Raw genomic sequence first — 24,685 nt, 5'->3', positions numbered from 1 at the left:
CAGGCGGGCTAATATTACCGTCGAACGCGGACCTGTTTGATTTGGATGAATAGCCCGAGTAAGTATGCATTGTGCTAGCAAGGAACGTGTAACGTCTGTGACAGAATCCGCAATCTGGAGGATGGCACTACATGATGAGCTCGACAGGGGTGTGCCAGTGCACTGCCAGAATCATCAATATTCCTCCGAATCGGAAGAGTTTGACGGCAGAGTTATACAGCCTAGTCTTCACCCACAAGATCAATGATTCCATGTCTGCTCAAAGTTCAGTCACTGTCCGCAAAATAGTCTCAATGTGACCTTTTCTGCCCGACACGAGCTGCCACGGCGCTCCAACCCAAGCGGGGACAATGATGCGGTCCCTTACACACCCTTCTCTACTGATCGGAAGAAGCAGGTACGGTTAGATCACATTTTACACCTCTTGGCTCTGCAAGTATTAATACACATGACATTAGCGCCCAGTAGAATGCTCGCGGAACCGTTACTTAACCTCAGCGGCCATCCGAATTCATCACTTCGACCGTCGGTCCATGGAATGATGCCCAACGAATCATATCCTGACCATGACATACTGGTGGGCGAAGGTCTGCATTTTTTGAACGGTGAAGATATAATTAAACTTGCCGCGTTGGCTTGTCAGGCATGTATAGGTGTCTCCAGAACAGTTTCTCATGACAGGTGACGTGCCACGCATCAGGGGGTAAAAAGGTAGAAGAAGGTGACAGCTTCTCGCGCTCTTGAAAATTGCCGTAAGCCAACTTCTGCTTCTAGAGCCTATTTAAATCTTAGGCAACTACCATGCAACGCATTTGGGCGGCATCAAAATGATTCGTCAAAGCTTCTGCTTGTGGACTAGATTCATATCCGCGGAGTTTTGAATCAGGTGCTGTCAAATTTACTGCAGCTGTGCCTCGCACCGCTTCTTGAAGGTTGTAAGTGTTGACGCTCAATGACTCGCAGCTAATGTCTTGATACTGGCGTAGGTTTACTAGTGACTGGACGCATTCTGCATGCAAAAAACAGCCTGACGGCGGTAACATGAGAGCATAGCCGTTGCCAAATATCTTCCTTTATTGACTAGCATGGGACTGGCATGGACATTTATTCAGGGAATGTGCTGCTGTACTTCTCCCGGTTATGAAACTTCATTTCCGCACTTCAGCGAGTAAACAGGTCCCGTTTGGAAGCTGTAATGCTGATGACCAGTATCACATTCCGAAGGCGATGGCTTTTACAAAATTTTGACTACAAGTCCGTAATGCACTGGCATTCAAATTAATTGACGGAAACCTACGCTGGCAGCTGCCCCGACGATGCTCCTAGCAGAATTACTACCTCTGACGGACTAAACAGATCGAGCGTTGGGTCCAAAAGGCAATGCCAGGAGCTCTACTTAAACCAAGGGATGTGTTGTGTCTTGCTCATTGTCCTCCTCCAATCGGCTTAAGCATTGGGTCATGTTCCTATATTATGTGTTCATGTGCTTTCTGGCAAGCCTCCAGAGTTATGCCGTGACTATTGGCCCAGTTTCTGAACTCGTCGTTGCCAATGGCAATGTATCTCCAGATGGGTTCCTCAAATCGTCAGTTTTGCTTCATTTTCACCTCGTTTGATCACTCAGGTCATTGCAGGGCGGTTCTTGCTGGCGGTACTCATCCCGGGCCTATTATCATGGCTCAGAAGGTGACATTTACTTCGCGTGTGCAAACTGTCCGATGACCTTATGTGTCTTTAAGGGAAATAACTTCAAGATCAACGTCACGAACCAGTTGAGTGACGAGACGATGCTCACGAGTACCAGCATCGTAAGTGCCAAACTTAACACTGTGTAGGAGTATACAATGATGTCCTATCCCCAACAGCATTGGCATGGAATATTCCAACATCATAGCAACCAAATGGACGGCGTAGCATTTGTTACGCAATGCCCAATCGCCCCAGGTCACTCTTTTCTCTACGAGTTCAATGCTGGTGAACAAGTAGGAACCTACTGGTACCACTCTCATTATGGAGTTTGTGGCTCGATTTATTCACGTGTTGGTGACTAATTGACTTTAGGTCCAATACTGCGATGGTCTACGAGGTCCATTAATAATTTACGACCCCAATGATCCATACCGTTCCTTGTACGATATTGATGATGGTGAGTGAGCCCGACGAAATAAATTTGCGTTTCTGACATCTGAGCGAAGAGTCTACCGTCATTACGTTGATGGACTGGTAAGCAAAGCCTATGAATATTTTGCTGTTGTTGAATCGGCTCGCTTCGCAGGTATCATATACCATCCCCTCAAGTACAGAGACAAGTGACTGCCGACTCGGTGCTTATCAACGGTGTCGGGCGTTATGACGGAGGGCCGGATGTGCCTTACGCTGTCATCAACGTTCAGCCGGGCAAGCGATATCGTTTCCGCTTACTGAACATGGCGTGCAAGCCCAACTACATCTTCTCGATCGATGGCCATAATCTTACCATAATTGAAGTTGATGGCCAATACGTCAACCCGCTCGTGGTCGATTCTATCCAGATCTACGCTGCACAGCGATACTCATTCATTCTTGAGACAAACCAGCCTGTTGACAACTACTGGATACATGTTAATCCTGACGCAGGTACAAACTCCACAGCCATCTTACGATATGCAGGTTCTCCCGACGTGGATCCCAAGAACCGAACAATTTCAAGCTCAGCGGCTCTGAATGAGACTTACCTACACCCCCTTAATCTGCCTTCGTCGCGTTTGCTGCAGGAACCAGATGTCAAACTTGACCTTGTGCTTGGAAAAAACCTGTCCAATTTCAACTTCCTCATTAATAACGTCCAGTACACTTCTCCTAGTGTCCCTGTTCTACTACAGTTACTGAGCGGTGCCATGACGGCTGCGGACCTGGCACCCAATGGGACGGTATATACTCTGCCTCGGAACAAGGTCATTGAGGTTTCCTTCAATACCGATAATTCCCCAGGCGGCCCTGTGAGTCCTTTTCAAATTCTTATGTATGCCCTCGATCAACAGAAGACTGAAACTTTGACAGCATCCGTTCCACCTGCATGGGGTGCGTCTTGACATAACATCTACATACGTCCCGTCGACTAATAATAAATGTTCACAGCACAGCTTCGCTGTCACCAGAAGCGCTGGGAGTAGTGGGTACAACTATGTCAATCCTGTCATGCGCGATACCGTGAGCGTCGGCAACCCCGGTGATTCTGTGACTTTCCGCTTCATCACCGACAATCCTGGGCCTTGGTTGCTGCACTGGTGAGTGTTATAGTTGTGTTTCATTAGCTGGTAATGACATTTGGACCTTGTTAAGTCACATTGATTGGCATCTTTACACGTGAGTTTCTCCCTCTACTGAGCTTGGACACAAATTGATACGCTTGTAGTGGATTGGCTTTGGTATTTGCAGAGGCTCCTGAAGATGTGGCGGCTTCCCAGCCTCTCAATAGTAAGTACCGAACAATACGAATTAGAGCAAGTCTGAAACCGAGCGTTAGATGCTTCGAAGCAGCTCTGTCCGATATATGACAGCATTCCCCAACAATATTTCCCTCTCCCTCCAGTTGATTGATATTATCGGTCTCGGTTTCTTACAAACAATTCTTCTCTTCAAACAGGAACTTGTATAATTCGCTACTCGTGATAGAGAGAACTGCCCTGTGTGTACCCTAATAAATAGATTGACGCTATCGTACTTCTTGTATGCGACGACTCAGATGGATTGCTTTCGTGTATGTAGAGAAAGAATAACTAAAGACCTGGATAGGTATTTATATGAGAAAATATGTTTGCAGAAATGCAGCGGTATGAAAGCAGAGTCGATTGAAACATAGTAAATGACAACATAAACGCATGTTAGAATAATATAACAAGGCAGCTGGCTGAGCAGCGGAGATAACATGACGAGGGCGGCTTGGGGTGCATAAGAAAGTTAAATGTTGTCCATAGTCATAAATCATTCGAAACCCTTCACTCCTACTTGTTAAATGTTGTTGAAGGGAGATAATTGGTGTACGTGTCTTGAGAATGCCGTTTGGAAAATAGTACACAGGTACGTTGACACAAAGAGGACAATGTTCCCGTCCACGCGCTCTGGTTGCCGAGTTTGGTAAAATCGAAAGGCGGTAGTGCGTGTCTAGGCAGCGTTTGAGATCTGAATGATGGACGAGCTCAATGATAGCCTAGACATGATCAGTGGTAGAAACACCGAAAACAAACCTAGGTGATATTTGCAGAGTTACTAGCGAACAAGACCAAGGCTCAGACTCGAAAACACAAAACTGCCGCTGGTAGAAGTGGCGCTGACAGATCGAGGGAGCACGTCGCTCGTACGTCTCGACTGTGAACAGTTCAACCTCTTCTCACAAGGGTTAGCAGCGCGACAAAAGAAGCACTCAGAGTCGTATTACCTTTGGGAACCTCGTCGGATGGTAGCATCAACGTGACAATGGGCCAGCCTCTCCAACACATCCGACATTGTTGGTCGCTTTTCTGGGTCTTCATCCATAAGTTGCCAACATATCTCGAGTAGTGTATCGCGATCCCTGGATTTGCGACACTTGCGACATAGCTCCTCTAATGTCTTTCCACAGGACCACAAGTCCGCCCGGATCGCGCTGTAGAGGCCACCAGCAGCTACCTCGGGTGCAATATACCCGGTAGTGCCCACACTGCCGCGGAACCTCTGTCTGATGCCCTTGACGCGCAAGGACGTGTTAAAGTCGATTATAGACAGACGGCCGCCAGCGGGAGGGATCAAGATGTTTTGTGGCTTCAGATCCATGTGCGCCACGCCATGTCGGTGCATGAATTCCACTGCTTCGAACAGCTGTTTAGCCACAGACCACAGGTGCGCATTAGGGTTTCCTAGGCTCGTAAGCCAACCGCCAGCCACAGGCATTGATATGACGTTGCCGCCGCGTACGGGCCAGATGCGGAAGTCGGAGATGGTATGGTTCGCAGGGGAATTAATCCCTGCGAGGTACTGCAAGATTTCAATTTCCTTCCGCCCTTCTTCCACGAACTTCAGGTATCCATTCTCTGACTCGTCAGGCAACATTCGACACTGAGGCAATGAGGGGAAACTGCAAGGTGTGTTGCAATTCATCAATATCACATTCTCGGACGTTGCGAGAACATATACCCCGAAAAGAATGAAGTTGATCTTGTAATTCATCCTCCTTAGAAGAGCTTGGATATCATCCGCACCAAATACGCCGAGATCATCTTGAGCCTCATCTCCATCACCCTCAGGTATTGGGGCCAATGCCGATAGGGTCGGCTGTCTCTGCGTAGCCTTAGATGAGAGGGAGATCACCTTGGAAGCAGCCATCTTGACGTTAAGAAGGTTATCCTTTTTGGCGCCATCAAGATTCGCGGCCATTTGTTCAACTAGTGCCACGAGATTGTACATCTCACGAAGGAATGCGACCGCACCACCTGCCGTGGTAAGGTCAAAATCTTTCTGAGAAATGTGTACCTGGCCTTTCTATGAGGAAAAAAAGGAGATGATAAACAGCATGACAGACCTCTCTTTGCTCTATTTCCTGACTTTCCTCGCTTTCCCCTCTTCCCTCATTGTCTTCGTTTTCCTCACTGTCTTCATTTTCCTTGTTTTCCTCGCCTTCCGGCACAATATGGGCAATTATATATCTTTCCACAATCAAATTTGCACGAAGATAGATTGCGACGACGAAAAACTGTGATCCTGCCTGAATCAAGTACTGCCCTGCCCGCGCAACAGCGATGGCTTGGAGTAGCATACGGTATCGATCTTGCTCATTACCCTGCAAAACCACTTCGGAGATGAGGAGCGGACAAAGAAACAAGCGCGACGAAACCATGAAATCGCTCCTCGGGCGAAATTGGCACCAAGCGTTGGGTTGATCACGAGTACCGACGAATATGGGGAAGCCCCAGGCCTTCTCTCTGAAACATTTCATGATGAGTAGTTGAACCTCGACATGAGTTGACCCACATACTGCTTGAATTCGAAATGTTCATTGAAAGAAGAAAAGAAAGCCGGCGATATAAAATACACAACGAAGTTGCTGGCCTTCATGGCGGAGGATCCGTCGCTCTTTATGCGTGTTGAGTCCTCGCCAAAGCACCGAACGACATGGAAGAATGTTGCGAATTCCCGATCGGTCACATTGTGCACCACGTTCGGAGTCTCCTCATATATGGCCCGAAAAAGTCTATCGTGTTCGTAAGCATGTTGTAAGTCCTTGTTCGCTTGGGCTTCCGCTGGAGAGAGCTTAAGAAGAATGAGTGAAGAGTTGTAGAAGCAGCAATAGCGGTGTTTACATTGAATGTACGGCGCCGGGCCAAGGATTCCTCTATCACGGCGATTGCGGCAGGGTAATCATCGTCAAGTAAATTCACCGAACGCCACAAACGGCCACCTTGCAAGTTATTTTCGACGTCCTCCATCGTCCACCGTTGCAGGTTGGCTACTGTGATCTGCAGGCAGCTAAATATATCTCCATGATTTGCCTCGAGGCCTGCGATAGCTGTCTGTGTTGGATCTGAAGAAGTGAATGAGCTAAATTATCAATAGATAATCTGACGGCTGAGGCTCACCGCTGCAAGGCTGAATCACCATGTAAACATGCCTAGCAACTAAAGTTGGAACCAGTCCATCCAAGGTATCGACGGCAGACACTGCTTCCCATCTGCGCTCATCCAGACATGCCTGGACGGTCGCGGCGGAGTTACTGTTTGTGATACGACGAGGGAGTGGCACGGGGTTCTTGAGTAGGTAATACTCGTATTGATCACACAAGGTTCTACCGAAAATGCGACGCGCTACCTCCGATGTGGATTTGAGGGAGTCAAAGATATCAAAGATGCTAGCGTCGTCAGAAACTCGAACAGGAAATAATTCGGTTTTCAGCACGACGAAGAAAACGGGCATGACGGTCTGATGCGATAAGTAAGTTAGATGTATAGACGTTATTATGCGAGCACGAACCTGCCTAGATTCGCGAAGGTTAAGAGACGATGATTACGGGTGGCGGACGAGATATACAGAGATTAAATATATAAGTGAGAGAGCGAGCTGTAAGTAGGTCAAGACTGTCGTCCCTTAACCGTTACGCCAAAAGGCAGTGTTAATGAAAGCTCATGTTTCATTATCTCGGACAGTATTTATGCTGATTATGGGAACTCAGGTAAGCCACCGGGCTTACACGAGCGTGTTATTTGCAGCCTCCTTAACATCCACAGTTGGGTCACCACTTCAAAGAAACGAATATTTCGACAATCCTAGCGTCTTGCATGAACGGGGCAAACAGTCAGTTAAATTCACGATAGATAGGAGCGTTACTTACAGAACACTGGTCAGCTGTAATGGAATTATTGATCCCAGATAAGAGAAAAACACGCTCAGCAACTGCCCCATTCTCACCATGCATACTTCATCCGGCACGAAGAAGAGTGGCAAGGAGCGAAGCGCATCTGCGGCGGGCGTGAAGAGTCCTAGCTCATCCGTTACGGCTGCTTCCTCTACTTCGGTGGTCAAGACCTCCGCTATAACGGGATTACACTACTGTCCAACACAATGGTCACGAAATCCAACACACGCATGTCATCGTGCGGATTTGAATATAAGTAGCTAGATGGTGAATGAGACATTCTATGGTAATTGGTCTCGTTAATGAACCCCGTATTTCAGCGATTGTAATTGTTGCGGTCATGCATAGCCCTGTCACCGTCACCTATCTGATATGTACCTTTCATCTCATTTTTCCAATCTCACCCTTTTTGTAGGTATGCACGCATCCTACCTCGAGCAGAGCCAGCGTCTCAGCGAGAACCTCTCGTGGCGTCTTTGGCACCCGGAACATTTAATGGGCGACACCGACAATGCTAAGTCAAAACACGAATTCGAGAAACTCTCAACGAACATGGGTGATAATCTCGACAAAGAGAAGGGTCGGTAAGTCCTTCTGTTTAACTCTTTACCTCCCTCGACCTTAATCTCATCACACCCTAGCGCTATCGAATCTCTTGAAGCACCGGACTTCAAGCGTAACACTTCTACTGACTTGATTCAACAACGTGCTGTAGAATGCGAGCGCTCTAGCGAGGCCTCACAGAATGCCTGTCGCGGCATGATTAAACACATGTGATTCACCTTAAGTCCCTGCTCTTTCCCTGCTACTTCCTCTTCTTCATACACCTTCTCCGGCGAAGGCTCCACCGCTACCGCTTCCACAAAGCCCGATTTTGGGCCCAGCACCGAGTTCAGAGAGGAGCGTAATCGCGAGAGGTACCCTCCTCGCTCCAACGCCACCAACGGCCCATCTGAGAATCCCTCGTCGACATCTGCATCAGGTTCCAGCTCAAACAACAATGCCCAAAGATTTAATGTCTCTCTTCTCTATCAAGCTCGCCATGAAATATGCCCAGCTCCGGAGATCAAGAGCATGCGTGCCATTGCTCTCGCATATCAGAACCGGAACCTCGCAGACTTTGAGACGACCCTTCGGCATTATAGACATGGTAAGGTTTGCTCAATATATACAACTTGTTGCTAACTCGTCACCGCCACAAAGAAATTTCCTCAGACCCTACCATTCGCTCGCATTATGCAGTGTTGTACGACACCCTCCTCCAGCGGATCCTACGGTGTGTCGTTGAGCCGTACTATCACCGTGCTGGTGGGCGTTAGGCCTAACGCCCACTCCAATGGTCCAGCAACCCAATGCACAATACCTCCCACTCGACATCATAGTGGTAAGTACACGATGAATGACGATGATTATGATGGTTGTATTATACGCGACACCGCGGCTGCGATCATGAGTTGAATAAGATAGTTTACATTGTCGTATTTGCAGGTCATCGATGAGCCGCACAGCATGACAGCCACTTGTAAGTACTAAGAATCTGCACGCAGCACCGAAGTGAAGGAGCGTCAGATGAAATCAGTTCTCGTCGACTCAATGGACACTGGCAGTACTATTGCGGAGGGTCCCTAGCTCGTACATTTGTCCGAGAGTCTCATCTTGACGCTGTCGGATAGCCTTTCGTGTGTTGAGCCTGGAAAAGATGTTCAGAAGTTTATTCTTGGCTCGTCAATGTCCAATGGCAATGCTCACACAGCAAGCATAGAGTTGAAGTAACCTGCAAGACCAACGGTGTCAACTCGGTGGAACATAAAGATTTTGCAACTGACCCTTTGTCAAAAGTGATCCAAGGGCCAACGCCCAACGTTGTCTAGCTTTCAAATCGGGGAGCGAAAGCTACAGACCGCTCTGAGTTGACCAGATTCAGCGAACAAGTGACATCAGCCCACCATTATAACAAGCAAAATGTGGATAATGCTATTAGCATTCAATGGGTATACATCCTCTTTGTCAATTTCTGTACCACCATGTCATCAGTCCCATCTCCATGAATACCCTTTTCAGCTGGCGGATGTAATTTTCTCGTCTGTGATATAGTATCAGTGGACAATGGGATGACGGTTCAAGCAACTTAACTTTCGCCTCCGTAACATGTTTGACGCGTCTACTGGAGACCGTTCCCCACACACCCAGCAACTTACCACACAATGGGATAATGTTGTCTCTCGCATCTGCCTGCCTGACTTTTCCCGTTTTCTCCTGGCTCCGCCGTTCTCCGACCTCCAGAAGGCAGCAGAAGACGGTCCAGTCATTATTGTCAATGCAAGCCAATATCGCTGTGACGCCTTGATCATCACGAGCACCCAAGATTCCTATCCTCGTTCCGCTCGATATCTCACTTGCCGAGGTCTCCGAGCTGTCATCCGAGTTCCAATCTCTCACAGAACGTGTCGATTCTTCTGACCGTGGACTTGAATCATACATGATTACAGGCATCCTGCGCAAGATTTTGGACTGTGTCGTTGGCCCCATAATTCAACCTCTGAGGGGGTTAATTAGCCGTGGTTCGCGCATTTGGTGGTGTCCTATCGCGGAGTTCGCACTGCTTCCTCTACATGCAGCGGGACCCTATGAGAAAAAGAGCCATAATTTGTCTCACTTTTATGTTTCATCCTACACCCTAACCTTGGTGGCACTCATTCGAGCGAGACAGCGTGTTTCTCAAGATGCGTCCGTTCAGCATTTCGTTGCCGTCGGTCAAGGAAATCAGATGGAGGAAAGGAACTTCGGTGTGTAGCCGCCGAGTTAGCCACCATCGCTGAGCGTGTGGCATCCATCCTGTCCTTTACATCACTCGAGGACAACGATGCAACGGTCTTGGGGGCATCCGATGCATTCAGTCGAAATCAGTGGCTTCACCTTGCCTGTCATGCCATGCCAAATCGGAAACAACCATTTGAATCTTCCTTCACGATGCGAGACGGTCCTCTCACCATTGGGGACATCAGTCCGATGCCGCTTGGAGAACCCAGAGTTTACATTCTTATCGGCTTGTCACACTACTGTGGGCGATGAATCAAGCCCAGATGAGGCTATTCATCTTGCTGCAGCGATGCAATTCTCCGGATTTCGCAGTGTAATAGGTTCCATGTGGTCTGTCGATGACGATGTCACATGCCAGATTGTTACTGCTTTTACGACAATTTAGTTGATGGTTCGAGGAGATTGGACCGTAGACGCGCTGCGGTATCGTCGCATAAGGCTGTGAAGACGTTGCGGAAGAAGATTCTACTGGAACAGCAGATCGTATTTGTTTACATAGGTGTATAGTTTGAAGCTCGTCTCAGATGAGGGCGGACTGAGGGTGGATTTATGTCCGAGTCGGGGCTCCCGAAATGTGCCCACCATGCTGCCACGTTGAGAACATATTTATTATGCAAGTCGTATGGATAGTTCTGGTATTTTCTTCTGATTTAAAAACGTTGGCATCAGCAGTGTGACGAATGAGAGTGTTTGGGGGTTGAACTTGTGAGCCCGAGTTGCGATGCTAGCTTCGAATACATAGATGGTCCATTGTCGGTATAATCTTCTACAGGTAAGGTAAGGTTGAGCACGCGTGGACCCGCGGGTCACTGAAGCTAGACCACACGCACCGCACCGGCTAGTCGGGGTCTACATCGACCCGCAAATTCTACAGGTATGGGCGGTCTTTGCGGTATATCGCGAGTTTTTCACAGACCTGCGGGCTGCGTAGTTTTTTGAAGGAAACGAACCCACACATCTAAATAGCACTACTGTGTTTCGTCACGATCCTGGGGAAGTTCTGCGTGTCTATGAGATCATGGCGAGACCAGGAACCAATGCATAGAGAACACGGATGAAAGCTGAGGACGAACATTTGCGTGTGATGTGTAAAGGTTGTCGTAGCTTGCAAAATACGCATTCGACAGCGGTCGAGGAAGCTGTACATAGATTCGAAGATGTGTGAAATCAATATATATATAAACCTAAAGCGCTCAGCAACCCTAACGCCATACGAGACAGATTAGGATACTTTTGTGGTGCGCACTGCGCAGACCACCATTGCAAGGTGCCATCCACCTTCTCAAGGGGTTGCTGGATAATCGCTATGATCCAACAAGCTGATGGGGGTGGAGTCACAGCAAAGAGTAGTCTCCGGACCCGAAAAAAGCCGTCGGTTTCTGCACGGTGACAGGTGAACGACGGGCAAGGTATGTATCAGAAGTGCACAGACCTCTTTCGAGCCAGCTGCCGTGGTTAACTCTGTTGCCGGTACGTGCGTAGTGCGTCAAATATTCCTGTTGATCAAGTCAGTCTTACAGCATCCTCAATCCATACAGCTTTGGTCCACCCTATCGATAGGTAGTTGCCGTTTGGAGGCAAGGCTGAGAGGTCTGTGTCCGGCTTGCCTCCATGAGTGCAGGTGGTCGCGAGAACGCAATGCTAGCTAGGGTCCTCCGAAAAAACGACGCACTTCCAGCGGGAAGCCTGCTGGCAGTTGAAATGATGTGATTCTGGAATACCGTCAAGGAGTCAACGATCGCAAGTCACAGCACATAAATTAACCCTGATGCCTGATTAGCATGGCAAACGCTGTCCTATGAATCGTAGTGTTGGTAGTGTGACAAGCTCTGGAACTGCCTTATAACAATTCAACAATATGCCACACTATCAGTACCACTAAAGGTCGTTGCAAGCAACGGACACAAAGTAACCCACGAAATTCATTGACGCAGACAATAACACGATGCACTTGTCTCAATGAGCGCCTCATGGACAAAACAGCCCACAACCGAGTGGCGATTATGAACACGTTCCAAACGTGTGCTGCCGAGGAAGTCCAAAAGCCCGAAGTTCCTCTTCCCTTTCATACCTCTCCAAGTGTCAAAAATACCCTACAACTACCCCCCACCGCCCTGCGCATTCATGATGATAACGCCCGTATTTTCAGCAGCACATGCTTCTCGATGGGAAAATATAAGCGATGAAGAACGACGTCGCCCGCGTCGCAAACGAACACGACTATCAGATGGAGATGACCAGACAGAGACGGACGCCGATGTTGATTACGAACCTTCACCTGCACCGCGCAGAGTGAAGCCTTTGCCTGCTCATACGCATGGTCATCGTCAACAGCCGCTGCCCGACGGAGTGCTCCCTCCCACACTTACATCTAAACAAGAAAGTTCGCACGGTCAGTACATACCGACGGGTCGCAGTCGACTCGGACGTGGCCGCACCTTGCAACTTCAGACCTTCTTATATACCACCACGTACACCCAGATTCTGCAAGGATGGCGGTGAAAACGCATACCTGGATTACTCTTTGGTTTATCCTCACTACACCTGTCATCTTCTGGGATGTGGGATACTGTTTCATGCGGTATGTATCGTTGCTATGCGTCATGCTACCCAAATTAACGGGATTGCGCAAGGCCACGGTCCATGCTCGGGGGAGACCTCCACTGGATCTGGAAACCGTACGAAATATACCAGAATGTCGATTATGTGAGTGGAATACGATGAGAAATCGCATCTCCAATCGATAAACTCCACTAGGTTTATGGTATCAAAGCTCTAGAGGAAAACAATGGGTTCACAAACGCACAGTGTGCGTACCTCCCGCACTCCTTTACTCTGACTGACAAGCGCCCCCTCTTTAAGCTTTCCTCAACGTCGTAGAGACCCTCATGAATCTCGCATACGTGTACTTGGCACACGTCTCGGGCTGGTCCCCCGCCCCCATCCTCGGGTTCGCAGCAGCGACAATGACGCTGTCTAAAACCATTTTATACTGGGCACAGGAGTACTATTGCGGCTTCTGTGCCATCGGACACAACACCTTGTCCGACCTGGTTTTATACTGGATTATACCCAATGGGTAAGTGTCATCATTCCTTGTTGGCTTGATACACGCCGACATTTTTCGTTGGGCCTAGATTGTGGATCGTCGTCCCTAGTCTCATCGTTGTGAGACTAGGAAAAGATATCGCTGCCTCGCTCCACGTCGCGGAGCGCGCTGAGACCAAGGCCGCTTCTGGAAAGCAGAAATGATGGGTTCCCCAGACTACCAGATGAGATGAAAATGGTATTTTTACATTACTAACCTATCAGTTTATGTACGCCTGATTTTTTGTATCTATGGCTTTTGGAATGGACTTGACTTATTTCTGTATTCTTTGCTGCGGTTTAGTCCGGGGCTTGTCATGTGCGTCATCCAACTGTGTTAATCTTGTGCCTGCCCGTCAGGAGGATTTATTCTTAACATGTGGTCCTATGAGTTGTTTCGATGACGAACTGCCTCTGCAGCACCCTGACGCAGCCTTCTCGGTCACCCAATCACCTGCCTATGGTTAGTAAAGTACACCTGTGCGTCATTGACATCACATGACAAAGGTACGGGCATGCATACGTATATACCGTACTGTATATATTGCGTGACGCATGTGCGTCTCTGTGTATTTCCAATCCCATCACCTCTGATTTGTTGCTAAATAGCAACGTACAATTATCAGTCTTATACGTGGCCCAACAATTACTGCGAGATGATGATATCACACCGAACGCCGACGCGCAGCATCTAAAGGCTCTGACAAAGGCCATCCTTCCACCGTGCCAGCTCCAAGTGACCAAGTCGCTTATGCTGTTTATGCGAAGGAAGCTCTCATAGGATCATCTGTGGCGACGCGAGATGCTACACTCATTCCACGGGGTCACTGATGGGCCACTGACTCGCTTACATGACCTTTCCGAAGACCACGGAAACCTGCAAGATCACGCATGCACAAGTCAATATTCAATAATTCATTCCACATTGTGTTACATCCAATAATGATACATACACCGAAGAATAAAAAATCCACAAGATGCCTTGTACTAATGTCACAAAACGAAAACGAAAAGATCGAGTGACGGAGTGAGAATTACAAGTCAACAACACAACAAATAACAGGAAAACGAAGGGAAAAGAACCCATGCCAGAAAGGTGAGGAGGTATGGATGATGCGGTAGGTTTAATGAGCACACGATGAGCGAACGTTTGTTGTTGTGAGAGAAATTACAATCGAGGCGAGGCGAATTTAATAGAATCGGAAAAACTTCGTCTGCTGGTTGCTTTAATGCGCGTGGTCGATCAAAGACTTGCGTTCCCGAGCCAACTCCAGGATGGTATCAATCCATCTCCATATCCATTTCCATACCGTCCCATTGTTCCTCTGACTTCTTCTTCACGCCCGGCCCCACGTTCTCCTCCTCGACCTCCTCAGGCACGCTGAACGACAGTACAGCATCTTCCTCTTCGGATTTCCACCTGAACCGTGTACCGCTCACCCGCCCGTACATATGCATATTGGCAGATGTAATGTCATCCACGTCGGCGGGCTCACCGTCGTCGCTAGAATGAGAGGAAGCGGACATTGAACGCACAGACGAGCGCGGGTGGGACCATCCCGAACGCGAGAGGGATGCGGAGGCGGAGGGGACCGACGAAACGCCGTAAAACGAGGATGAGGTCGGCGAGTCCCAGGATTCTGAGTGCACGCTAGCAGAGCCCAGAGCCAGAAGGTTCCGCGCGTCGGCATCTGTAGCAGGTGCTACAGGGACCGGCACTGGGGAGCTCGGCGCCCGCGAGTTCGGGGTGGTGGACACGCCCAGGAGGCCTGGGCGCAGCTGGGTAATGCCACCTGGACCGGTGGCCTGGGGAATAGAGTAGTCATGCAGACGCGGTCCGGTTGACCCTGCACGGCCCGCGCTGCCGAGGACAGAGGTTGCCGGAACGGAGCTGGATATTGGTTTCGAAGGGGACGATGGGCTAGATCCTTCGTGTGCACTCCCAGGAGCGGGAGGCGGAACTATGCCGCCAGAAAGGAAGGAAGGCCAAAGAGAGCGATCTTCGGGAAGTGAGGTCCCGGTGGTAGATGACGGTGAAAGATGCGACAATATGGCAGCAGCCTATGAAAATTCCATTAGCACCTTTGTCAGCTGTCAAGCCAGGAGCAATAACCTCCAACAATTGGACCTGCTGATGTTTGCTCAGTACAAACTTGGAGGCTTCACGCCACTGGGGGGTATGTTCCCAGCGATGTTTAATAAGACAAGAAGGATGTCGGTAGACCTGAAGACTCATGGTCACTTTCTACTCGAACAATTCAGGGCACGAAAAGAGCCACCTTCGAGCAGCTTTCGCACGTAAATATGGTGCCGCGCTTCTTTCCGCCCTTCGTGACACCGCCGTTGGTACCCAGAGCGTTGCGGGTATGAATCGATGTTGACAACTCATTGTCGTCGAAGCTCCCGCCTTGTACTGTGGCATCATCTCCCTGCGCGCCAGGAATCGGGTCAAGTCCCTGTGTATCAAGAACACTTCGAGATACCGCGCTCAGGGAAGTGCCCTGGGTATTACTGCTGGGAGGCGAAGAGGAAAGAGACAACGTCGCAAGTGAGGACAAAGCCGCATTCTGCAAGGATGCTGGTCTAGATGCCAGATGTGTAATGAGATCAAGCAATGTGACAGCACATAAGGTGGAGGGAAGGAGTGGCCGATATTATTGGTTATGGGGAAGCTAAATGAAAACTTACGAAGGTCGGGTAGCTGCGTCGCGGGCATCGCTCATTCTCCTTCTGGTCTTGCCAGTTGATGACAAGCGACGATGCTTGTGACCGAAGTTGGTTCCCACTGAAATTAGTGAGCACTTTACGCTGTAACATTCCACATCATCATACCATGAGATGGTTGGACAGCTGTGTCCGCAGACTGTGTGATGGATATCGGCGATACGCTCGCAGCTGCAACAGAGAGGGATAGTAGGCTCAGGTTTGAACGATCGGTCTGGTAGCGCATGAGCCAAACTTTTGTGCTCGTGGAAACGTGGAATGACATTGACTCACAGACTCTGAAGGCAGGGAATCGACCTGAACCTGGGACATAGCTGGGGATGGAGACTTGGTACAAGACATAGCTAGCTATAGGATTTACAATGATTAATACAAGCTCATGACAGAAAGAAGGGAACAAGATGTTAGCAGATTGGCGCAATTGGCAGCTGTCTTCGACGCTCTCGCATACGTGCCACGAAATTTCAACGTCCGCCCAAATTTTGTCCCCAAAGGGTGCACTGCTTTGACCGACCACTACAGCACAACACAGCGTACAGCGCCAATAGTACTTAAGTCCCGACGTATCTTAATCAGTCGTCTCTGTCTCTCTGGTGTCCTCTGTCTAAATTGTATACTGGGGGCGATCTGCTACCAAGTAACCCATTCATATTCGGCTTCCGCTTACCGCCTAGACCCTGCACCAAAATAGCGACCGCGGAACCATGTTGCATATGGCCGCACCGTATGCCACATCATCTCAAGTCCAGGCATATTCCAGGCTATCGAATTTGACCATGCGGCCCACCGAGTGACGAACACAACTCATCTGAGACCATATATAAAACAAACAAAGGCAGGACAAGTCTAGATCGTTAAGGTCGCTGCTTACAATTTAATTAAGAACTAAAAATAGAAACAATTCGTTGTATCTTCTTTGTCAGCAGCTTTGAATGCTAACAAACCATAACAACGCTTTTTGCATCCGAATTCGAATACCAGAAAAACAAAATTAAATCCTTAGCAGCAACTGGTTTCGATCCAGTGACCTCAGGGTTATGAGCCCTGCACGCTTCCACTGCGTCATGCTGCTGTCCGTTCGGTCGCAAGAATTAACGTAATTGATGGCCTGCGAACATCGGAGGCTACCTTGCACCGAAGTCAAGCGGCGCTGCATGTTTTCTCAATATCAATATTGCCGCGAATTAACGCGAGTAAAACCTCGAAGCACCAATACAGTAGACGTCATCCTTACAGGTAATATAAACATCTCACTCTTCCTGCACGAACTGTCATAGACGTTCCGAACTTCCCGAACTCAAACGTACAGCTATCTCGAAGATAGGCGATTGCACTCAATCGCGACGACAGCGAATTAGATACGTTCTTGTAACGAAACAGTTCGACGTGCGCGGAACACGATACGAATTACCGATCAATTACATTCCAACCGCACCCATTGGCAGACACTGCTCTCGCAAGTTCGCCGCAAGGAATATTCCATCATATGAACTAGATAGTGCTAGTGTGAGATGTGGACCGCTTCAAATATATCACAGCACTTCAAAACTTTGTAAAACTTCTCGTTCGCACGTCAGCATAAAACCCTCAACCCTTAACCCTACAAGTTAGCGCTCAACCAGTGGTGAAAGGACGGTGAACAGCAAACAAGCACAGTGACATACAACGGGCATCAAGCATGAACAATGAACAACATACCCGACAATCTCTGCGTGATGAAATGCTAGGATAGTGCTCAATCAGGGGTGACAGGAGCAACAAGCACAATGGCAGACGGGCATCAAGCTTCAAGTATATGCATGAACAATGAATAACATACATGACAAACTCTGCGTGATGCAATGCTATGCAGACTCATTAATGTTCGAATGTCCAATAAACGTCTATGATAAGCTCGACATCACGGCGAACAGAAAAGCACAAAGGAAAAATCACGAAAGCAAAAAAATACAAAGAGCCTCGTGCATGCACCTCCTTTTGTCATAGCTTCCGAAATGCCCGGATCACTCAAGCCTTGTCAGCGCATCTCGCATCTTTGGAATACCCCGTCCTACCCATTCAGAGGGTGGCACGCGCTCATCTTTTTCCGAATTCGCAAAAAGGAGGTCGTTCTCCGAGGAGAACGCCCATACAGCAGGGTCGGGTGTGGGCATCGCTATGATAGCGCGAAGTTCTTTGCCTACATAGAAGGGTCAGACTCAATGGCGGTCATACGCGCTAGTGCAAGTATCTTACGTATTATGTTATGCACGAAGTGATCCATGTTCTGGGTTAAAGTTTGTCAATATCAAATTGCTTAAGCATGTCCGAGGCAGCGATTGTCCGGACAGCACGTACCAAGTCGTTTTTGTCGTATCCTGAGTAGGTTAGACATTGAAATTGAGCGTGCCGGACATCACCGAAGTAACGGGATGAACTTACCAAAGGGATCTGGGAAGGCACGTTTTGTGAGTGGCTAGCGCAAGGTAATGGAATTTCATCACGCACTTTCGATCTCCTCTCCAGCAACGAGGAAGCCAAAGAAGATAAAACTCTATCTCGCAAGATAAGCATGAGATGATAGGGAGATGCAAATTCGGACAGGCGTGTGATGATGGCAATGATGGGATCAGGACTTACCGCGAGCACAGTAGCGGGGATCGTGAACCACTTCAATGTTGACCAGACTTGGAATGGCTATATTCATGGAGGTCGTTAATGGCCGCTGCATGTGAGAGGCCAGATCCTCCTTACCAAAGCCAGGCAATATACAAGAGTTACCAGCCACAAATGAATGGAATACCTATCCTAAAATGAGTTCCCCGCCAGAGCGATGATGTCAGGGCTTACGAAAATGGTATTGGGGTAGTGAGGATCCGTTCTAGGCCTGTTAGAGCATCTACAAGCTGATTAGTAGTCGCCAATAGTAAGGCTGTATAATTCAATTGTAAGAAGCACGTGGAAAGAGGGGACAGCGGTGAACGGACTGATAGTAGGCGCATCGACGGTCTTGCGAAGTTGCAGGGCAGAGACGTAAGAGCCCTAAGGTACTAGATTCAGATCTCGTGGGCGACGATCGTCATGGAAAAGCGCAAACCAAATACAACGAGATTTCCAGGGGAATGTTGTACGAATTTTTACCTCGGTAATTGCGCATCGCAGCTCTCATTCTTGCCGCCCTCTTTCCTTTCACATCCACGCCGTTCTTAGTCAGCATCCGCACCAGCAGCGAAAATGGGAATAGATCGAACAACGAGTACTTGGGCGGGTTCATAGCAGGGGCTAGGAAATTTCCTCGGGGCCGGTAGAGAACTTCTCGCCTCTTTGGGGACGTCCGTCGATGCGAAGCGTGTTTTCTGTCGCAAAAGTTGTGACCCTGAGGGAAGGCGTGGGTGCAGTAGTCGGGAGTGGAAGCTGGCCCGGAGCCGCCACTCTCTTCGTGAGTCCTGAGCCATGAAAGCGCCCTGACTGTGGCGATGCAGGAACATCATTACTAGTGCTCGTGCTATCACGCGGCGCATTGAGATCGGCGACGGAAGGGATTGTCGGCGGAAGCGCATATGAAGGAAGGAACTTGACCAAGTGATACAGATCCTCGTAGAAGATGCCATCTTCCCCGCGCAAATAATGCTTAACAGCGACGGCATATGCTTCGAGCAGGTTCACGACGGATTTCTTCTCAACTAGAGTCTTCGCCTTATTTTCCTCCTTCTGCTCGTCTGTGAGTGCCTGACCATCTGGGTACGCGTTGTCTATAAGTAGAAGATTAGCCATCATCGAAGGTGGCCACGAGGCTGGTGTACCTGGGACATGGAGCCAAACAACGCGGGCAAAGGTACGGCTTCCTAGCACTATTTGTGACCAAAGCCTTCGTCCCTCGTTGTAACGTTCAAAACTCGAAGTTGTCCTGTAGGAGATTACGAAACCGAGGACAGTACCAAATCTGGAAGTTAGCTGTCAGTAAACCTTCTTGGCTTCCCATGAGAGGTACAACATACACGGTGATAAGAGTCGGCTGCAACGCCAAACTATGGACGTTATGGCTGATCACACAGATAGCAGTCGACCAGCCACCGAAGAAGATTAAGATGTGCCAGCATCTAAAAAGCGCAGTGGCCAACAGTGCGTGTCCAAATGCAGACCACGTAGATCGTATTTCTGGAGCATTTGGATCCACGTTGTAGACTGGGGTACCCTGGTAATTAAAGGACATGAGAACTTGTCAGCACTGAGCACACCCTGCACCACGTCAGTGGTAGACTGAATATAAGGAAGATATGTATGTAGTCGTGTAAAACAAGTTACAAGAGTGAGAATGTTTCAAAAAATGATGGGGGAACATTTTTCCTATGGATATGATGTATTTTTGAAATTCAGAAATATTTGCTTACCGACGCACGTCGCGAAATCGAGCGCGACAATGGATGCATACTGTAACTAGGACCAATTTTACACAGATGGGGATGGGATGAGAGGTAAAACAGTCAGGCTATTAGGATGCTGCCGCTAGCATTAGCACAAAATCAGTGTCGCTGGTGCCCACGTTGAAGTAGCAGCACTGCACAAACGTGGAGCTGGGAAAATTGACCATGTTTCTGTGGTGTTGCCAGTGCCATGATGGCAACGGCGCAACGCCATTGGTGCTTGGCACCTGCAGCACGACAGCCAAGACTAGTAAGAATCACCGGAAGATGTGATTAAGCGAGAGTCGAAGATGTACATAATAAACATTATGTTTTACTTACCTGAAGCTCGCAGAGTCGAACAAGATGGACCGCTCATCAACGTTCAACGAGGAGAGCGTTGTTGGCAATCTCAACGCGTTACTAACTTACATAACGTTTTACGGGCGTTAAAGATTTCATTGAACTGGCCTGTTTTCAGCCTTGTTTAACGCTTGCAGGTGATTGGCGGAGAAGAGACTAAGCTCTGGACTGATCTGGCAAGCAGAGATTATCTGACTCGGCGATCAACGTGACCAGCGGCATGCGAGTCAGATCAATTGGTCTTTCTACTCCACTCTCTATACATCCTCAAACTCCTCAAAATCTTCATCTACGCATACAGACGAAGCGCTATAGCCATTCTGACATGTCTGCAGTCAATAAATCGGCTCATGCGTTTGACAAATCCCGCCTGGACGCTCTGCTGAATCGCAGATTTTTCTACGCGCCAGCCTTTGAAATTTACGGTGGTATGTGACTTGTTATGATTCGGATATAAAATCGTGATATAAACAACTTGCGTTCACAGGTGTTGCTGGCCTGTACGACTATGGTCCACCAGGCTCGTCATTACAAGCAAATATCACAGCGGAATGGAGAAAACACTTCATCATCGAGGATCACATGCTAGAACTCGATACCACCATCATGACTCCCGCCCCCGTCTTCGAGACATCTGGTCATGTCGCTAGGTTTGCGGACTGGATGGTCAAGGATACCAAGACTGGCGATGTCCTCCGTGCAGATCACCTCGTCAAAAGTGTCCTGGAAGCGCGCCTTGCTGGCGATCGGGAAGCTCGCGGGTTGGCTGCCCAACCAAAGGATGATGAGAAGGACAAAAAGAGGAAGAAAAAAGCGAAAACTGTTGTAGTCCAGCTTGCAGATGAGCTAGTGAAAGAGTTTGAGAGTATCCTCGCCCAGGCGCGTCATTTGTCTCTCATTTCATGATGCCTTCCTAATTCTGGAGCAGCTTGATAATTATTCCGGTCCTGAACTCGGCGAGCTATGCAGAAAATATGACATTCGCAATCCTGATACTGACAACGAGGTTGGCGAGCCTCAGCAATTCAATCTGATGTTTGCCAGCAGTATCGGTCCTACAGGCCAACATCCTGGGTAAGTCCACTCTCTATCCATGATCAGGGGTATTAACACAGGATTGTCCAAGTTACCTCCGACCAGAGACCGCCCAAGGCCACTTCCTCAACTTCTCCCGCCTTCTCGAGTTCAACAACGGTCGTGTACCATTCGCATCCGCTCAAATCGGTCGTTCCTTCCGAAATGAAATCTCTCCCCGCGCTGGCTTGCTTCGGGTGCGCGAGTTCACTATGGGTGAAATCGAGCACTTTGTCGATCCCGCGGACAAGAGCCATCAAAAATTCCGCGAAGTCCGCGATACAGTACTCAGCCTCCTCGATCGACATGTACAAGTCAGCGGCAGCACTCGAGTCACCCAGATGACCATCGGCGAAGCTGTAGACAAGGGTATCGTTGCAAACGAGACGCTTGGCTACTTCCTTGTCCGCATCAACCTTTTCCTTATTAAGATCGGTATCAACCCAAAACGTCTACGGTTCCGACAGCACATGGCGAACGAGATGGCACACTATGCTGCCGATTGTTGGGATGCGGAGATAGAGAATGCGACAGGGTGGACTGAGTGTGTGGGCTGTGCCGACCGGGCGGCGTACGACCTGTCAGTCCACTCGGCAAGGACTGGTCAACCGCTTGTTGTCAGAACAGCTCTCAAGGAGCCGATAGTAACCGAGAAGGAGGTACCAGAGTTCAACAAAAAAGTTCTTGGCAAGACATACGGTCGCGATGCTGGCATCCTGCAAAAGGCTGTCGGTGAAATGGATGAATCCCAGCTCATCAAGCTAAAGGGTGAACTTGCCCAGGGGTCTGTATTCCTTCAATTACTGGCCTTCGTAGATTCACCTCCAGTGTCCTTTGCGCAGTTCAACGACAATTTCCGCCGAAGAGAAGGAGTTCACTCTCACCCCCGATTTGTTGACGATTGAACGCAAGACGTTTAAGCAATCGAGTGCGCTTACCTTTTGTGCCATGGGTTCGCCCGATTTAACCTTTTGCCATTTCTTGCAGTTCGCGAATTCACACCAAACGTCATCGAGCCGTCATTTGGCTTCGGTCGCATCCTTTATACTTTGCTTGAACATAGTTTCTGGTGCAGAGAGCAGGATATAGAACGTGGGGTGAGTATATTACTCAATAATTATTGGGTGACCAGGGGCTCACTCCAGGATGCTCCAAGGTTCTCTCGCTACCTCCCGTCGTGGCTCCCACGAAAGTTCTCATTGTCCCTCTGAGTGCCAAAGAAGAATTCGATCCGCTTGTCCAGGAAGTTTGTGCGTTCAAACATGTTTCATTGCAAAAGCATAGTCGAAACTGATTGGCGCACTCCAGCTACCAAATTACGGAAAGCTGGTATCTTCTCACGTGTAGATGATTCCAATACCTCGATTGGCAAACGCTACGCCCGCAATGACGAATTGGGGACACCATTTGGTGTCACACTGGACTTTGCCTGTGAGCATTCTTTGAGCATTCTTTCCAGAGCTCCGCTGACCCTGCAAACTCTATTTCGGCCTACAAACAGCTGTCCAGAACCGGACGATGACTCTCCGGTGCGTCTTGTGGCGGTCCGCGGGTGACGGGCCGCTTCTTTCTGGTGATACGTTTTACTAACTTCACCTCTACTTGCAGTGAGCGCGATACTACGGACCAGCTCATCGGCCCCATCGACGATGTGATTACAGTTGTCACGGAGCTCGTACAAGGCACTATCGACTGGCCGACTGCCTGCAATCGCCTGCCTGCATACGATGGCGTACAAGCCGTCGACTAAATTGGGACGGTTCGAATTGATATATAGCTGTGCATTACGTCCATGGGCGTCACCAATGGGATATGGTCTGATGTGGTGATGGGAAAATAGTCCGAGGAGAAGTGAATATAGAGGATGTCCTGCTGATAGCTGATATCACGCGTCCACGCGATAGAGGTTAATGTTCGAATCTCAGAATAATGCAACGCTCCGACTCTGAAACGTTCCGTATGGTGCGCATCATGCTCATGCGCGGTCTAAGATACGAGGGTTTCCTGTATCGCGGGCTGCAACGAGAGTTCTTTCTGGAATGAGTGGAACGATCGTCATGATCGAAATTAGCTGGAAGAAGTTGCTCATAATGAAAAACACACATTGTGAGAGGGGCGTGGCGTGCTTCCTGTATCAGATATCTGATATCTAGACGTCCAGTTACACATAGCATCGATAAAATCAATTCACGTGCAGGGGTTCTGTCTGCCGTAAGTTAATTATGAGTGTGACATCCCTGCAAGGTTGAAACACTTTCAACGGGACAATGCGCACAAGTGCCACGACGTATATTTGAAGACGACGGCGACGACTGTGAAGCAGAAATATCGGATATTTCTTTAGAACAGCAAGCGTCGAGCACTTCAGATCTCACACCCACGTTCGGTGCCGGATGTCATGACGCGTTGATGTTGTAGTTTGTCACCTGGGAGACATCCGCGTTTTCCTGGGGACCCAACAAACTGTTGGAATCGTGTGAGATATGATGAAGACTGACAGATAGGTGACTGATAGACGTTTCGAATGACAAAGTCAAGTGACTTCGCGGCGCCCTGTTTGATATCACATAGGGGGGGCAGAAAGTTTTCAAGAGGCCGAGGTGGGCCTCTGTCCATTATAAAGGTATCGATCATGGAGGACAATAGTACCACCGCCGTAGGCGAGACTCTATGATACGTTCACCATTGATCAGGTGCTCGTCCCCTCTATGGCACCGAACGGCTGGCTCCGCTTTCCATTGGGAGCACGCCGCGGTGGGAATTGACGGAGCGCTTGCAAAAGCCCAGAGAAGAAAATGAAGACGGACTTGGCCGAAGCCATATGCAATTGTGAGACAGCGAACATGTAAGGGACATATGCTGGCATATGACA

At 48.9% G+C, this 24,685-nt stretch overlaps 9 protein-coding genes and 1 non-coding gene across 10 annotated transcripts; 5 read left to right on the top strand and 5 right to left on the bottom strand.

Annotated features, from left to right (window-relative positions):
- Positions 1–1,188: 1,188 nt before the first annotated feature.
- EDB91DRAFT_592093 (laccase) lies at positions 1,189–3,679 on the top strand. Its single transcript, XM_041327809.1, has 12 exons — positions 1,189–1,585; positions 1,635–1,686; positions 1,740–1,808; positions 1,866–2,015; positions 2,062–2,146; positions 2,196–2,223; positions 2,276–2,978; positions 3,040–3,060; positions 3,118–3,266; positions 3,322–3,345; positions 3,395–3,456; positions 3,506–3,679. Exons 1-12 carry the CDS (start codon positions 1,461–1,463, stop codon positions 3,577–3,579), a joined length of 1,542 nt encoding a protein of 513 aa, XP_041174644.1. The 5' UTR covers positions 1,189–1,460; the 3' UTR covers positions 3,580–3,679.
- A 734-nt stretch (positions 3,680–4,413) lies between these two features.
- Positions 4,414–7,140, bottom strand: EDB91DRAFT_1147024 (uncharacterized protein; the record flags this gene model as incomplete). The annotated part of the gene is made up of 7 exons (XM_041319270.1): positions 6,982–7,140; positions 6,591–6,930; positions 6,315–6,535; positions 5,990–6,264; positions 5,560–5,936; positions 5,152–5,492; positions 4,414–5,073 (listed from the first exon to the last, which is right to left on the bottom strand). Exons 2-7 carry the CDS (start codon positions 6,922–6,924, stop codon positions 4,414–4,416), a joined length of 2,208 nt encoding a protein of 735 aa, XP_041174643.1. The 5' UTR covers positions 6,925–6,930; positions 6,982–7,140.
- A 364-nt stretch (positions 7,141–7,504) lies between these two features.
- Positions 7,505–8,219, top strand: EDB91DRAFT_592015 (uncharacterized protein). Its single transcript, XM_041327808.1, has 3 exons — positions 7,505–7,649; positions 7,779–7,947; positions 8,005–8,219. The coding sequence occupies exons 1-3, from the start codon at positions 7,628–7,630 to the stop codon at positions 8,138–8,140; spliced, it is 327 nt and encodes a 108-aa protein (XP_041174642.1). The 5' UTR covers positions 7,505–7,627; the 3' UTR covers positions 8,141–8,219.
- A 714-nt stretch (positions 8,220–8,933) lies between these two features.
- EDB91DRAFT_1147019 (uncharacterized protein) lies at positions 8,934–9,587 on the bottom strand. Its single transcript, XM_041319269.1, has 5 exons — positions 9,387–9,587; positions 9,310–9,337; positions 9,190–9,256; positions 9,113–9,137; positions 8,934–9,053 (listed from the first exon to the last, which is right to left on the bottom strand). Exons 1-5 carry the CDS (start codon positions 9,407–9,409, stop codon positions 8,954–8,956), a joined length of 243 nt encoding a protein of 80 aa, XP_041174641.1. The 5' UTR covers positions 9,410–9,587; the 3' UTR covers positions 8,934–8,953.
- On the top strand, positions 9,291–10,157 carry EDB91DRAFT_1348598 (uncharacterized protein; the record flags this gene model as incomplete). Its single annotated transcript, XM_041325977.1, has 2 exons — positions 9,291–9,676; positions 9,729–10,157. The coding sequence occupies exons 1-2, from the start codon at positions 9,512–9,514 to the stop codon at positions 10,155–10,157; spliced, it is 594 nt and encodes a 197-aa protein (XP_041174640.1). The 5' UTR covers positions 9,291–9,511.
- A 2,365-nt stretch (positions 10,158–12,522) lies between these two features.
- EDB91DRAFT_591926 (uncharacterized protein) lies at positions 12,523–13,490 on the top strand. The gene is made up of 5 exons (XM_041327807.1): positions 12,523–12,764; positions 12,817–12,889; positions 12,941–12,992; positions 13,046–13,262; positions 13,321–13,490. The coding sequence occupies exons 1-5, from the start codon at positions 12,676–12,678 to the stop codon at positions 13,433–13,435; spliced, it is 546 nt and encodes a 181-aa protein (XP_041174639.1). The 5' UTR covers positions 12,523–12,675; the 3' UTR covers positions 13,436–13,490.
- A 680-nt stretch (positions 13,491–14,170) lies between these two features.
- Positions 14,171–16,562, bottom strand: EDB91DRAFT_1147009 (uncharacterized protein). The gene is made up of 6 exons (XM_041319268.1): positions 16,268–16,562; positions 16,103–16,208; positions 15,959–16,055; positions 15,550–15,853; positions 15,384–15,494; positions 14,171–15,331 (listed from the first exon to the last, which is right to left on the bottom strand). The coding sequence occupies exons 1-6, from the start codon at positions 16,334–16,336 to the stop codon at positions 14,552–14,554; spliced, it is 1,467 nt and encodes a 488-aa protein (XP_041174638.1). The 5' UTR covers positions 16,337–16,562; the 3' UTR covers positions 14,171–14,551.
- Positions 16,563–16,994: 432 nt separating this feature from the next.
- On the bottom strand, positions 16,995–17,066 carry EDB91DRAFT_t88. Its single transcript has one exon. It is a non-coding gene; the product is annotated as a tRNA-Met (tRNA).
- A 931-nt stretch (positions 17,067–17,997) lies between these two features.
- On the bottom strand, positions 17,998–20,186 carry EDB91DRAFT_1238439 (Bestrophin, RFP-TM, chloride channel-domain-containing protein; the record flags this gene model as incomplete). Its single annotated transcript, XM_041321713.1, has 13 exons — positions 17,998–18,173; positions 18,230–18,260; positions 18,332–18,351; positions 18,482–18,527; positions 18,614–18,670; positions 18,728–18,776; positions 18,824–18,905; positions 18,961–19,015; positions 19,071–19,255; positions 19,306–19,692; positions 19,777–19,916; positions 19,972–20,131; positions 20,168–20,186. The coding sequence occupies 13 exons, from the start codon at positions 20,184–20,186 to the stop codon at positions 17,998–18,000; spliced, it is 1,407 nt and encodes a 468-aa protein (XP_041174637.1).
- An 878-nt stretch (positions 20,187–21,064) lies between these two features.
- EDB91DRAFT_1238438 (glycyl-tRNA synthetase) lies at positions 21,065–23,563 on the top strand (the record flags this gene model as incomplete). The annotated part of the gene is made up of 10 exons (XM_041321712.1): positions 21,065–21,167; positions 21,227–21,618; positions 21,668–21,813; positions 21,866–22,597; positions 22,656–22,741; positions 22,801–22,910; positions 22,970–23,063; positions 23,122–23,244; positions 23,315–23,342; positions 23,422–23,563. 10 exons carry the CDS (start codon positions 21,065–21,067, stop codon positions 23,561–23,563), a joined length of 1,956 nt encoding a protein of 651 aa, XP_041174636.1.
- Positions 23,564–24,685: the final 1,122 nt, after the last annotated feature.

Source organism: Suillus paluster (assembly GCF_016628075.1).
Source record: "Suillus paluster strain FC165 chromosome Unknown EDB91scaffold_49, whole genome shotgun sequence".
In the NCBI taxonomy this organism is placed as follows: Eukaryota; Fungi; Basidiomycota; class Agaricomycetes; order Boletales; family Suillaceae; genus Suillus; species Suillus paluster.
This window is presented reverse-complemented; position numbering and strand designations above follow the sequence as displayed.